We start from the raw sequence: 14,931 nt of genomic DNA, 5'->3' as shown, positions 1-14,931 counted from the left end.
ATGTGGGAGGTAATGAGGCTCAGGTATAGTCTTGCGTTCAGGAATGCCCGCCACTTCTCTTATACACAACAAGAACTTGCACGAAAGTTTTGTTTGCTCTCGTTTTTATTGTTAAATTGAAGTCCAGGAATTTTATTCATGATTTTTGCTTTTGCAGCAGAAGCCATGAATAAATTTTGGCGCCCCACCTTTGTTAGGTCAAATCTAATACTTTTAATGTTTGGGAACGGGTCCTAATACCTCCTAGCTCTGGAAACTGTATACTGTACTCAGACACATGTATCAGCTGTCAGATCAGTCTCACCACTTGGAGTATGGGGGTTCTGTGTTCTGATAGTCGAGCACTTGTACTCAGTCAGCCACATTGAAATGGAGCGGCCCCACGCATGCTCGACCATAGTCCCATTTAATCTCCTCTTCTTTGCAGGGGGGGCAGTGACCCTTCAATGACGAGGAGAGGGGTAAATACGACCCCCATTGTTGGGATCAGTGGGAGGTTTCAGACTTTTATCACCTATTCTATGGATAGTTAAAAAGTCAGTCTTCTGATAACCCCATTAAAGGGGTTTTCTGGCAAAAACTGGTTCCATATCCTCAGGATAGATAATCACTGGGGTCCCACCTCTCGGAATCTCTGAATGAGGAGCAGACTACCTGGCCTGCTGTTGGTGCGGTGGGGACGGACGTCGTCATAGGGGATGGAAGAAGTGCCCTAGCTGGTTTCGCGCTCATTAAAATCAGTGGGAACTGAAGCCGTCTATTACACTTCTGGCACTTCCGCCTCCGAAACTGGACTTGGACGGAAAATGGTAACAGCTGCTTCACTTCATTGATTTTAGTGGGAGTGAAGACTGCTATGGCCCTTCCTCTCCCGTCCCCTGTGACAACGTCCGGCCCCGCTGCTCTGACAGCGAGCCGGGCGATCGGCTCATCTTTCAGGAAATGGGTCTCCGGTAATTAACTATTGATGACCTGTCCTGAGGAGAGGTCATCAATAGATTTTGCCCAGAAAACCCCTTTTAATGTTATCTAAAAACTGACTTATGAACTATCTATATGGTAATGATAAAAGTCTGATCGGTGAAGAGGCCGATCCCTAGCGATCACCTATTGATGACCTATCCTGAGGATAGGTCATCGGTAGCTTTTGTCTTGAAAACCCCTTTAAGTACCCCATGTTCAACCAGAAATCTGCGCAAGAAAGGGTTTATCTGCTGTCATATGCCTCCGCTTATTTTGGGTGGGTTTTCCAGGACCCCCTACATTGTCTGTTATCGCTGTAGAAAAGGCTCAGTAAGACCTTATTTCTCCTACAGGAAGGTTTCCAGTCAGCTGCGTTGGTATGGTGCAGCGCATTTATTTCAGTGGGCTTCATTGGCGTCACTCCTTTTTACCAATGAAAGAAATAATTCACAGCGCTGTTTCAGGCTTTCAGGCTTTCAGCCTTTCAGGCTTGAAAAAGACTTAGATTAAGTCGAAACGTCGCCATTTTATGGAGCAATAAAACCCTTTTTTTACTATCTTTACACCGTTGATGCTGCCGCCTCCTTGGATACCATTGCATTTATTTGGGGTTTGGTTCATGACCCCACAGGTGGCTTGGCATGTACAGACTGGAACCTCTGCACTGAAGTGCATGTGTTAGGTGTGCTGCGGGACTTTCCTATTTCTGGTGTCACATCTATAGGCAGAATGTGGGATTCCCCCCTTCCCCCCGCAATGATTCTCTGCTCCTACCCGGGGGGGGGGGGGGAGAGCTTTCACTGCGTTCCCTGCGGCTGGAATATTGCCGCGGGGAACGCAATTCAAACCCACCCATGGACAGGCAGCCTTATTCTGATAAATGCAGCGGTGACGAAGCATGCGCGCTGCCGCTATTTGTTTGCTAGTCTCTGAGGGGTGCGCATTCTGGCGATCACTGGGGATTCCAGTGCTTGTAAACAGTTTACAGATATTCACATCTGCACCCAAATCCTGACTGTACGTCCCAGGGCCTAACTGCTGTGCTATCTCTGCCTTTCACGATGGTGTAAATGGTGATGGATTCTCTGTATTTCAGGGCTCAGCCGAGGACACTAGCGGAACGCAGTCACTGGCCGGATTGTTAAATAAGTGTAAAACCCCGCAGGGGCAGAGGTTGGTCAACCAGTGGATTAAACAACCCCTAATGGACAAGAACAGGATTGAAGAGAGGTAAATGAGAAGCTTGTTAATAAGTGTGTTGTGTTTTGCACCATCACGTGGAAGCAAATACTCCCTGAGACTGCATGTTAGAGGGGTTGTCTGATTGTAAAGTATTGATGACCTAGCCTTAGTATAGGTGGTTGTTAAATCAGTAGAGATCTGCCACCTAGGATCCCTGCCGATCAGCTTTTTTTTTTTTTTTTGGTCCAGTATGCTCTTGCACTGAGGTGATTTCTGCAAGAAGCAGACAGCTCCGTTCTCACCACAGTGGCTCACGTTGGTATTTCAGGCCAAGTTACCATTGACTTTAAAAAGGTCACAACCTGCAATATCAAGCCAGGCCACTGCAAAAAGAATGGAGGTGCCTGCCTCTCCGCTTGGTGCACGAGCATAATGACCTAGAGAACAGCTGATCAGAGGGGGTCCTGGGTAGCGGACCCCTGCTGATCTGCTATTGATGGCCTAACCTAAAGAAAACCCCTTTAATGCCAATTTCATATTGCCAAATGCCTGTCCATCTGAATGGGGCTTGGCCTACAGTCGCACGCTGCATTGTTAACGTAGCGGTCCGTCGGGGTTCCCTTGTAGCTTCCATAATTTTGGAGGCTAATTTGGCGCAGAAGGTGTTGTTAACAGAGCATTTACCGCATATATTAACAGAGCCAATGAGAGTTTATCAGGTGCCTTGTCGGCCCATTAGTACCCTGCCCACAGTTACTAGGATGCCTTGCTTTTTGACCCGTTGTATGTGTGAACGGGATGTCAAATATAGAGTGAAAATCAATGTCTGTAACCCTTTGTATGTTCTGGAAAGCCTCTTCTGTAAACAGATACTTTATGGTTCATGTTGTATTTTGTAACCTCAGGGTACCCAGTGTTGAGGTGGTATGCCAGCTGATAGCATGAATCAACAGGCAGGATGCCCGGTGCCATCTGCATGTCTAAATGAGATTATGTCTAGTTCGTTATTTTGCTACTGACCGAGGCATTTTAAATATTTTATAATAGGCGCCGGCGTGAGTCCTGCTTGTATTCGGCGTCGCTATACAATATTACTACAAAGATTTCTCGAACAGGAGCTTCCTGATGAGCCAACTGATGTGCAGCCAGCGGTGCCAACCTACCCTGCCAATTATGTGCTGGAAGTGAGCAAAACATTTAGGTTTCCTATAGTCTGCGGTGCTGATAGACTCCTGCGGAGGTCCGGTGTTCGTGTTTTAAAATTAGTGTTGATTTATCATTTTGTTAGTCTTCGCAGTCAGACGTTTTTATGGGTCGTCTGATGTACTGCATTACTCTTATGGAAGTTTAGTCCACATATGATGAAAGGAATATTGGCCCCTGTGGACAGCAAGCTTCTAGTAGTGCATCATGTGGTGCATAGTATTAAAGGTGCATTCCCACGTACGTATATCGGCTCGGTTTTTACGTCGAGCCGATATACGTTGTCCTTGTGTGCAGGGGGGGGATGGAAGAGCCAGGAGCAGGAACTGAGCTCCCGCCCCCTCTCTGCCTCCTCTCCGCCCCTCTGCACTATTTGCAATGAAAGGAGGTGGGGCGGGGGCGGGGCTAAGTTCTGAGAATTAGCCCTGCCCCTGCCCCGCTTCTCCCCATTGCAAATAGTGCAGAGGAGGCAGAGAGGGGGCGGGAGCTCAGTTCCTGCTCCTGGCTCTTCCATCCCCCCCCCCCCCCCCCCCCACCTGTACACGAGGACAACGTATATCGGCTCGGCGTAAAAACCGAGCCGATATACGTTCGTGGGAATGGACCCTAAGGCAGTAGAAATTCAGTCCTAAGCTCTCGCTCATGACCTGAAGGTTGTGGGTTCAATCCCCGCATGAGGTTGACTCTGCTTTCCATCTTTCTGAGGTAGGTAAAATGAGTACCCAGCTCGATGGGGGGGGCGGTAATAAATTACTTAAACGCTGCGGAATAAGTTGGTGCTATACAAAATATATTATTTTATTAGTAGTGGCCACAGATTAGCCGCAGATGCTGACAGAAAGGGTTCATCGATTCTTGCTGCTTGCGCCAAATTCTAACCTCGCATCAGCACGGTGCAACAGAAATCTGGATTCATCTGACCAGGGGGTGTTTTTCTACAGGTCAGTGATCCAATTTTTGCGCCCTACGTGGAGGAAGGTGTTGTCCATGAAGCATCCAGTTGTCTTTTATTTGTGGCACAACCTTGGACTTTGTATTTGCTATTGTCTTCCCAGTCGTGATACTTGGCATTGCAGCCAGCAGTTCTATGAAGCATTGATGTGCGCAGGAACGGTCTAGTCCGTGCAAATATGAAAGCGTTCGGATGCTTCTTGGCACTTTGATGTTCAGCTGGTTCTGGAATTGATTTGCATATTATTCAAAGATGGGATTCGGCAGCCAATTATAACGCCCATTATGTCATCCCACGTTTTGCCTTGCAAATACAATCTTTGTATCGTAGATCATGATGGACTCGTCATTGTAAATGATGGTTTTAACTACATCAACCAGTTTGGCGTTGGCTTTTTTTTGCAAATTTATTAGGGGGGGGGTTGCCTTAATGCAGTTCACTCCATCGCACTCTTGCTTTAGACGGATGTCTAAAAGTCAGTTTCACCCTTTCCAATCCACTGTCTGACGTCTAAAGACATTCTGATTGAAGGCTGTACAGCTCTGATATCGGAAGACGTCCAGCAGGGTATTCTTACTGTAGATTACTGGCCACTTTGTTGTAGGGGGGGCCTCTCCAGCATGTCACATACCGCAGTACTGGCTCTAACCAGTAGATGGTGCCATTGTATAATGGCAGAAAGAGAGAGCCGCCCCCCCCCCCAGGAAACCCTGAATCTAAAATTGGATTGCAAAGGGTTAACTTGTGGGGCCGAGAGCTGTAATACTATGCGGTGTAAGCCTCATGTTTGGGTCCCTGCAGGCTGTACAGAGGAGAGCTGACGTCACGGATGGGATCTCTCGTGCTTATGTTACTAGTAGCTTCCACCAATCTATACTGTGACGCAGAACATCTATCCTGTTCCCAGACTTAAAGGGCATCTGTCGGCTACTTTGAGTCCCGTAAGCTAATCTAAAGACCTGTGTTGTACCCTGAATATTGCAGCTAAAGCCCAAGGTGTCCTTTACAAACTAAGGTTCTGGGGTTTCAATATTAAATACTTAATCGGTTACATATGGTGGTGAAAAGGTTAATCTGGAACTTGAAAACACAGTCTGATAATCTGGTATGGCGTTTCCAGCATAAACTGCTGTATATAGCTGGGGAACGCAATTTTCGTTGACTTGGATCTTACGTTTGTCTTTTACTAACTTTTGGCTTCTGAATCGCATCACCTTTTTTACGATACAGGATAACATCCATTTTTCTCACAAACCATACAAAATGTACACACAATGGAAAAAAAATTACCTGAATGTAGTATTTATTTAAAGTTATCTTGCCCATACAAAGGATATGTTGTTTTTGTACATCCCATTGTGTGCAAGTAGTGGCAGGTAAGGTATAAATCTGCGCCTATAGCTTTTCCTGGAGTGTTCAATCTGTGGACAATCTCAGGTGATGCTCCAACAATAGTCGGCCATCATATGTACATCCCATCTACCCTGATACCGTCCCTCCATGACCTTTACATCTTGGTGGAATTGGTCACCTTACTCATCACTGACCGCATCAAGGTTTTCCAGGATGTTATGAAGATGGCTATGCAGAAAATGCACCTCGATGCTCATGTTGCAACCAGGCATTCTGTAGCCCTCCAAGAGTTTCTGGACAATTTCAGCGGAATTCTTTGTTCACTTATTTCCAAGAAAGTCCTTGACAAAGTCTTTAAATGATAACCAGGCATTGCTTTGGAGTTCTGACATTGTCCTGATGAAATGTTCATCTTTGATGAGTTCCCGAATTTGTGGACTATTAAACACACCGGCTTTTATTTTTCAAAAGACAGGAAATGCCAAAATGAGGTACTTGAAACAGTCGGTAAAGTGTTGGCGAATTGTTTCATAGACCCAGTTTCATGTGCAGAAGTAGGAATGTAATGTTCTATCAGCAAGCGACTCATCTGAAATGTTTGGGTCAGCAGGTTTGAGGTCCTATTCCTTTCCCCCCAATGTTTCACACGAGCTCTGCTGTCCAACACGCACAGATAACAGGAATACTTGGTGTATCCGCATTGCTGACCAAGAAGGAAGCATAACATATTAAAGGGGTTGTCTCGCGAAAGCAAGTGGGGTTAAGCACTTCTGTATGGCCATATTAATGCACTTTGAATACATCGAAGTTATTCACTTACCTTCCCTGCGCTGGCGTCCATGGCTCCGTCTAACTTCAGCGTCTAATCGCCTGATTAGACGTGCTTGCGCAGAAGGGTCTTCTGCCTTCGGCTCGCTCCGGCAGCAGCGGCGTTTTGGCTCCGCCCCCTTCTACACGTCATCGCGTAGCTCCGCCCAGTCATTTGTGCCGATTCTAGCCAATCAGGAGGCTGGAATCGGCACACGTGGCGGCGCGGAGCTACGCGATGACGCGTAGAAGGGGGCGGAGCCAGAACACCACTGCTGCCAAACAGACCGAAGGCAGAAGACCCTTCTGCGCAAGCGCGTCTAATCGGGCGATTAGACGCTGAAGTTAGACGGAGCCATGGAGACGGGGACGCCAGCAACGGAGCAGGTAAGTGAATAACTTCTGTATGGCTCATATTTAATGCACAATGTACATTACAAAGTGCATTAATATGGCCATACAGAAGTGCTTAACCCCACTTGCTGCCGCGGGACAACCCCTTTAAGGTCAACACAGATGATCCAATTGTGTTTGTGATATTGTAACAACTCAATGACCCTCTTTATGTCTCCGCAAACTGAATGGCCATTTGGGCCTGCACCAACTACATTGCCATTGTGGAGGAGGACACACTTTAAACTCCATTTTGAGCTATCGATGAACAATCACCATTTGGTTGAGTTATAGACTGCATTTCCCAATTCCTCCATTAAACCATGTATTGCCAAACATACACAAAGTTAGTGTCACTGCTAAAGTATTGCAGAAATGCGGTATGTCTGGATTGAATGTTGGATAGCTTTGCTGCTTTTTCAAGCAAGTTCTCCTCATGCACTCTTGCTGCTAGGAGTTCTGAAGCCTTTTCTGATAGTCCCAAATCTGGTGCCCGATCACTCAGCGCATGCTGATCCAAGCCCTCACAAACTAAGTCATCTTCAATTTACAAATCTTCATAATTGCTGTCCCTTCATTCTTCACCATAATCATGTTCTTCCAGAGAGGCTCGTTCAGCGACAACTGTCCCTGGGATCTCAGCTGATGGCACACTGGATGTATAGCTGATGGCCGACTAGGATGCTCCACTGTATATTTATTCTTGTTCTATCCTGCAGTTTACACTATACAAAAGTAAGAGTCACTGGAATGATCTCTTGGCTCTCGCCAAACCCTAGGTCAGTGGTGGTGAACCTATGGCACGTGTGCCAGAGGGGGCATGCAGAGCCCTCCCTGCTGGCACGTGCCACTGGCCGCTCACCACGTTAGTGAATACTGGCAGGGGTGCAGCGGCTCCCCTGCTGGTATTCACTCAGTTGCGATCCTTCTCCCCTGACGTCTCCTTTTAGGTTCCATGAGAGCAGGGGAGGTGGTGTCCGGAAGCACACAGACGTCAGTGTGCATCCGCGATCAGCGCCAAGCAGAGGCGCTTCAACCAGAGGGGGGGGGTAAGTATATGGGTCTCAGGGGGTCACTGTTAGCGCTGCGGTTGACGTGTGTGTGTGTGTGTGTGTGTGTGTGTGTGTGTGTCCCTGCTGGGGCTGCGGTTGGGGGTGTGGGGGGGAGGGGTGATCATTATTACCGCTGGGGCATGTTTGCATATGGTGGAAATGCTGCAGAATGTCCTCAGTGGAAATTTCTGTGGCAAATTCTGCAGTATTTTAACATCCAAAAAGCAGTCAAAATCTGCACGCTGTCTATTTTGAAGCAGCCCGATCCTTTTAAGAATGGCGGAGGTAAAAATCATACGTTGTGATAAGCCCCGCCCCCTGACGTGTTGACACTTTGCGATAAGTTTAGACTGTTTTTAGTTGGGTTTATGTTGCTGTTTCATGGCGGGGATGGCATTTTTTTGCAGCACTATTCTTGACCTAAGATGAAAGAATCTGATAGAAGTTGACTACCTCTAATATCAGAAGGTGAAACTGGGTCACTGCACTGAAAGTGGCAACCCTGACACGACTCTGGATGCCCTGAAATCCTTAATTAGTAAGGGTTCTCACATGAGTGTATCACACGTATGCATTTTGCGCAGGTAATACGCGGTACCAAACTTAACATTACTTTGAATTATGCCTCTTCCACACAGCGCACAACATGAATGCAGCATGTACTATCTTGGCGTTTATTACGCATGCCAAGATGGTGTCTGGTGATTTATTGGCACACAGCAGTCCGCAATGCATCGTATACGGCTGTGTGCTGTCCGCGCGGGAGACGTTCGTGTGCGAGAGCACTTGTGGTCGACTCAACAGGGACAGAGCAGTGTATAGCACCCATAGTGATGGCTGTGTCCCACATATATGACTATTTAAAGTAACTCCCAGTTTCTGGGCATAACTTTGCCCTGGGACAAGTGGCATATTAACTGCAGTGGTCTGTTGTCGCTTTTGAACCTTTTTGTTTCTGGACCCTGTTTTTCAGTCATGCAAGATGGCTGCTGCAATTTTCCAGCTAGCTAATGCACACTGCTCTCTGATTGGCCAGCACTGATCACGTGAGCAGCTCTGCCCAATCAGTGAGCAGGTATAATGCATTGGTATTCTAACACTACTAATGCACTGTGGGGGGTATGAAAAACTTCTCATCCCGGGAAAGCATTTTGTCTTGAAATCGGATGGTCGCTTTTAAATCAAACCACATGCCCCCATAAAATCTGTGTACCGCCCCCGAGCAGTCAGTCTCCACCTTCGCTTGTTTTACTATCCCTCTATGTAGTTGTATGTATTTAATTATACTGTGACATAATCTGTTAAAATGGCCGTTTGACAGTGATGTCCATGAGGACCAGGTTACCCCGCGGCATCCACTGGTTGAAGCTCAGGGTCTGTTCTGTGTGGTTTCTGCTGCAGTGTAGTTCTTCATGTCCCTATCGGATGTCATTGTTCCTTTCCTCCTGCTAGATCCACTACCCCAGCGACACACCTTGCTGTGATCCACACGGGTGCGGCGGTTTCGCTGTGTGACTATTACTGGGTAATAAACATATAATGCAGATTAAAATAAAAAAAACAGGGACATAAAGTAAATAAAAAGTTGTAACCAAAAGTACGATGGATATAATAAAGGAGCCGAGGTCTCATCAGCAGGAGTACTGGATCTGTTATAAACATCCCCTGCTTCTCATCCTATGAACTTAGGCAGGGAACTGGGGCTTTATATACTATTTAGTTATATTTCAGTTGTCTGTTTTTTAGAAGAACTAATCTTTTTTGATTCTTTATCATTTTGTGTGATGTGGCCTCTTACAATTTGAGGTTCCTGATGAATTTTGTGAGAAAGGAAACACGTACAGTCAATAGAGCCACTGCACTAGAGTCGCTGCTCTGGAGGGTTTAGAGATTGAGTTAATAGAGCCACTACACTAGAGCTACTGCACTAGACGGTATCGGAGACTGAGATTTATCTTGTATTGACCTGTTATAGATGGAACCATAGGGATGAAGGCACCAACCATCCCTTGGTTTAAGAATAGCCCTTGATATCCAGATAGTCAGACACTGTATCATTGAGTTGGTCTGATCTTTTATCCTGTAACCCTTATTGAGTGGATTGATCCCTCTATATAAGTACCCCTAAGGGGTTAGATCTCTACTTTATATAGGTTTGTCATTTGTCCTGAAATTTTTAGTATTCGATGAGTAAAAGTTACATTTAATAGTAAAGGGACTTTACTAAATTGCATGGAGGTGCAGGGACGGAGATAGCCACTCCAGCAGTAGTGGGCACAAGCACTCCTGCAAATACACAAAACTTTAGCTTTTATGCCATATTGAAAAGCGCACCCCTACCGGATCAACAAGGAGGAATGAGCTTATGGGTTTTGAACCAGAAACACTTAGGCCTCATGTCCTCGAGCGGATTTGAGATCAGCCAGCCCCCCCCCCCCCCCCTGCTGAGTGTGACCTAAAAGAGCTGCGGAATAAGTTGGCATTAAAAAAAATTTCTTATATATAAACTATGTTTTTATGGTATATTGGCCACTAGTGGGTCAGCATGATTGAGCATGTGACTAGTTGTGCTTCATGTTCGTCCGGGGAGTGGGTTCACTTCTCAATACTGGAGTGGCACTCAAACTTTACTGAGTAAGGACCAAGTTTTCTGGTAGCAACATATAAGAGTGTCCCCGACTATATCTGGCGCTCCTGTGCTAGCTATTATTTTATCAACGTGGGATGAAAGCTAAGTTTTATGTATTTGCTGGAGTGCTGGGAAGTGTTGTGTTTTTTTGGTTTTTTTTGTGTGTATCCCCCTTATACTACATATTATAAAGGGGTTCTGTATATTTCACAGGGCTATGTATGGTATAGAATGTTCTTTTTTTTTCCCCTTCTCCTCAGCACTGCAGGACTGCAGCCACAAGGTGTCGCTCTAGCACAGAACTTGTAGCTTATTCAGGCCGCTCTCACACAGCCTTTTTACTGCTATTAGCGCGGCATTTAAAATGCTGTGCTAATCTCGGTACAACACCTACATTGATTTCTTTGGGGCCTCACCAACTAGCGATCAAACGCGCCGTTTCTATTTTCATGCGTTTTAGTGCTTGTTAACACACCGTCACCCATCACAATGATGGGGTGCATTTTATAAAACGCACGAAAATGTGGTAGAACGCTGTGGTTTCCGATGTGACGTTTTGTAAACGTATGTGTGAGAGCGGCCTCTGTCCGGATTGTAGTGAAGTAGATGGGGGGACCTGGTCGGCTCAGTTTGTCGTATATTTGTATATTCAGGAATATTGAGCAAAAAAACTGACCGCCATATATACGATTATCACTGCGTTTGACCTTCCAGAGCGTTTTCTCCTCAGACAGTTCTATCTTGTAGTAAGTCAAGGGCCCATTACATCGGGCAATGTGGAGCTGTGCACGGTCAACTCCTAACCGAGCAAAGACTCGTTCATCCGCCGACTGGCTGTTTTTGTTGTGTGGAGGCCAGGTAAATGAGCACTGATCACATTGATTGGCGCTTGTTACATGACTGATGGAGCCGTGTAGAGAACCGTTATATTGGTGGCATCTTTATTAATGTAGATAGTGGCACTAGAGAAACAGTTTTCTTCCTCCTAGAAAACTGCTATTATGCTTACTTCTTCCCAGGTGCCTTGCCCTGGGGATGCCTTACCACCCTGACCTGGGGATGCCTTACCACCGTGACCTGCACAAGCCGCTTCCGTACCATCTGGAAGGCTATAGAGATGCAAAACACTGGTGGAAATTTCTGTGGTGCCTTCACAGCACATAGTCTGGAGGCTATTTGTGTGTAGGCCCAGCAGAACCAATAGCTATAGCTTCTGGGACAGATGGTCAAGGAATTAAAGGTGTTTTCCAGGCAAAAACACTCTTGATGACATATCCTCTGAATAGGTCATCAATAGTTCATCAACTGGGGCCCACCGCTTGGGATCCCTGCCCATCAGCTGAGCAGGCGGCCGCTGACAGTGCTGCTACATACAGGGGCTGGAGTGGAAGCTGCTGCTCCGACCCCTGTATAGTGGCTGGCGGTTGTAATTGCAGCGCAGTGCCCATTTATCTCAATCCAGAGCCTAGGTCATCAAAAGTATTTTTGGCTGGAAAACTGTTTTGAGAGTGTTGTATCGGAATGGATTATTATTACCTATCAACAGGATAAAAGTCTGAGCAATGGGGGTTGCGCCATTAAGACCTTCACCGATCCCGAGAGCAGGGGTCTCACTACCCCCTCTTTTTGCCACTATGGGCTTGCCGCACTCACCTCACTCACAGTGGCATCAGATTGTGTGGCACTACTCCATTCATTTCAATATGGCAATGTAGAAGCGCTCTATGTTCGGCAGTCAACAAAAAGATGGAGCATGTTGAGATGGTGAGCTGGGCAATCAGCGGATCACCCGGGATCCTGAGCAGCAAACAATTAACTATTGATGACCTATCCTCCGGGCAGGTCATCAGTAGGTTTTGCTCAGAAAACCACTTTCAAGGGATACTCCCATCCTAGCAAGTTAATCCCTATCCACAGGATACCACATAACCCCGCCGAAAAGTGGCGGACTGACCTCTGGGATCCCCCACCAATCCAGATAAATCGTTCCTTTTGCTTCCCTGGATGCCATGCACGCTCAATACACTTCAATGGAAACTTCCAGAGATGGCAGAGTTCAAATGCTCAGCACTCTCCAATGGTCCCATTCACTTTAGTAGGACCTCCAGAGAGTGCCGAGCCCTTGAACTGTCTCTCAGTCTCTTTGAAGTGAGTAGTATGCATGCGCAACCACTCTTGTCAACATTTCGAGACTCACCAGGGTCAATTTCTCTGGATCCTTGGGGTCCCAACGATTAATCCATCACCAAACTGTACGTTATCACTTATCCTGTGGATTAGAAATGACTCGCTGAGATTGGAGTACCCCTTAAATAAAGGGGGGGTTCAGTGGGACTGCTGGAGACAGAGTTGAAGTGCTCAGCAACCTCCAGCCGTCCCATTGGAGTGAGTGACGTGCAGAAGCAACCACCACTGTCGATATTTCGGGTCCTGCATGGGGCAATATCTCGGGATCTTTGCGGGTCCCAGTGGTCAGACCTCACCAATTACCAGGTTGTCCCCCCTGTAGATAGAAAATAAGTTTAACGGTTGAGGTGCAGGGGGTCTTATGTTTGGGATCTCATCTCTTGGAGGCGAGAGCAGTCACAGAGGGTCTCTTGCATTGAAGAACCTGTCCTGCATTACACAGGCAACCCACTGATTTTAATGGCCACTGTGTAATGCTTAATATCGCCTGCAGGGGCACTGCAGGGAAATTGAGCACTTATTGCTAGGTTTTCCCACAGATTACTAGTGCTGCCAGCAGGGGGAGCTATTTGTAATCTGCTTTATTGAGCAGGGACACTTCTAAAGTAGGGATTGTCCAAAGAGGAGAGCCTGTAAGCCAACAATTATTTAATTTATCACTTGCGAATCTGAACAGTTCCATGTAAGCTCTGCCAGCACCTGAACGACGCGTAACAATCACGGTGACGACTGGCGGCCAGATGTGGAAGCACAAAAGCGATAATTCCTAGGACGTTCGTCCCATCTAACAGGACCCTTATGCAGCTAATCTAGGGATTGCGTTTGCCCCCACTAAATGCCCCCTGATGTGCTGATTCTTCCGTCCCCGCAGCGATCGGGTGAGTCACAAAATCCCTCTCATTGCTGATTTATGAAGCAAATCGGGCTCACTGCGGGGATCAAAATCATTTTCTGCGCTCGTTAACGTAAACTGTATGCTGTCCCCTGTTTGCCTCATTGGGCAATATAGCTTTATTTCACATCCTATAGATGTGTTCATTTAGGGATCTCTACGATGGCACTAAAACCTAGTGATGGTCTCTGTATAATATTAGATGGGGGGATTACATTGTGAGTGGCGACTGATGGAGTAAGTGCAGTCCATACATTACATGGACCTCTATAGGCTTGCTGTAAGAATCCCCCTTCAGTGTTCCGGGGTGGAGGGGATTACTGCTGTACGACGTGCCGCTCCGTCTGTCTTGTGACTGCAGCTTCCTCCAGCTCTGCATTGCGGTGTAGTGGAGCCCCCCGTCACAGATTTGGGGCTGTTTACAGGCTTTCCATGCTCCGGTGTAAGCCCCTTCCCCCGTCTCCTAACAGATTGCTTCAGAAGGCTGGATGACACCTCTGCTGTGGGCTTTAATAGGACTGCATGGCTATCTTGTAGCTGATGGACTTCCGTCTTCTCTGCTCTCCACATCCAGTAGATTATAAGCAACGCACCCTGTGCTGGAGAACTACAAGGAGCAGCATACCTATTCTCCCTATAAAAGGCAACTTGCATGTAAAATTTAAAGGGGACCTGTTGGCTCTCCAGATAGGTCTGTTTTAGTACATGCTGGCAGGGAAGTAATTCTGCAGCCTTTTATTTTTCCATAACTTTTAGTGGTGTTTTTTCTCTGTTGTTCCTCCTGAATATTTAGGAAAAATTTGATAATTCGGTGTACCAATCTTTTTGTCCCTCCCCCACCCCCACCCTAAATATATTCATGCATTTCTAGGAGGAGTAACAGAGGAACATCACTACACCGCGTTCTAAGAAAAGATGCTCCAGAGAATACAAGTATTTACTAGATGAGAGTAAAAGGCAAGATTAAAAAATCTGATTTGTATAGCGCCAACTTATTCCGCAGAGCAGGTAATTTATTTATTACCCCCCACCAAGCTGGGTACTCATTTTACTGACCTCAGAAGGATGAAAGGCTGGTCAACCTTGAGCCGGCTACCTGAACCAAGCGGGGATTGAACCTGCAACCTTCAGGTTGTAAGCGAGAGCCTGACTGGTCAGTTGAGCGGGTGCATGCTGTCGGCGCCCCAATAACACAGAGGACGGCGTGGAAGTCTGCGCGCCGACTTCCTTGTAGTCGCTGGCGCTTGTAATTTCAATGAGAGCCATGCCTGCAGTTACAAGCGCCGGCCACTACACAGAGGTCGTTGCTAACAGCATA

General features: G+C 46.7%; 1 protein-coding gene across 1 annotated transcript in view; it reads left to right on the top strand.

Moving 5' to 3' along the window:
• The window catches only part of MSH2 (mutS homolog 2), a 122,268-nt gene that overhangs the window by 18,132 nt on the left and 89,205 nt on the right, over positions 1-14,931 (top strand). Inside the window, exon 6 of the mRNA XM_066595528.1 lies at positions 2,060-2,193. Within this exon, the coding sequence (XP_066451625.1) occupies positions 2,060-2,193 (134 nt within the window). The remainder of the gene's footprint in view (positions 1-2,059; positions 2,194-14,931) is intronic.

This window comes from Eleutherodactylus coqui, chromosome 3 (assembly GCF_035609145.1).
Source record: "Eleutherodactylus coqui strain aEleCoq1 chromosome 3, aEleCoq1.hap1, whole genome shotgun sequence".
NCBI classification, from domain to species: domain Eukaryota; kingdom Metazoa; phylum Chordata; class Amphibia; order Anura; family Eleutherodactylidae; genus Eleutherodactylus; species Eleutherodactylus coqui.
This window is presented reverse-complemented; position numbering and strand designations above follow the sequence as displayed.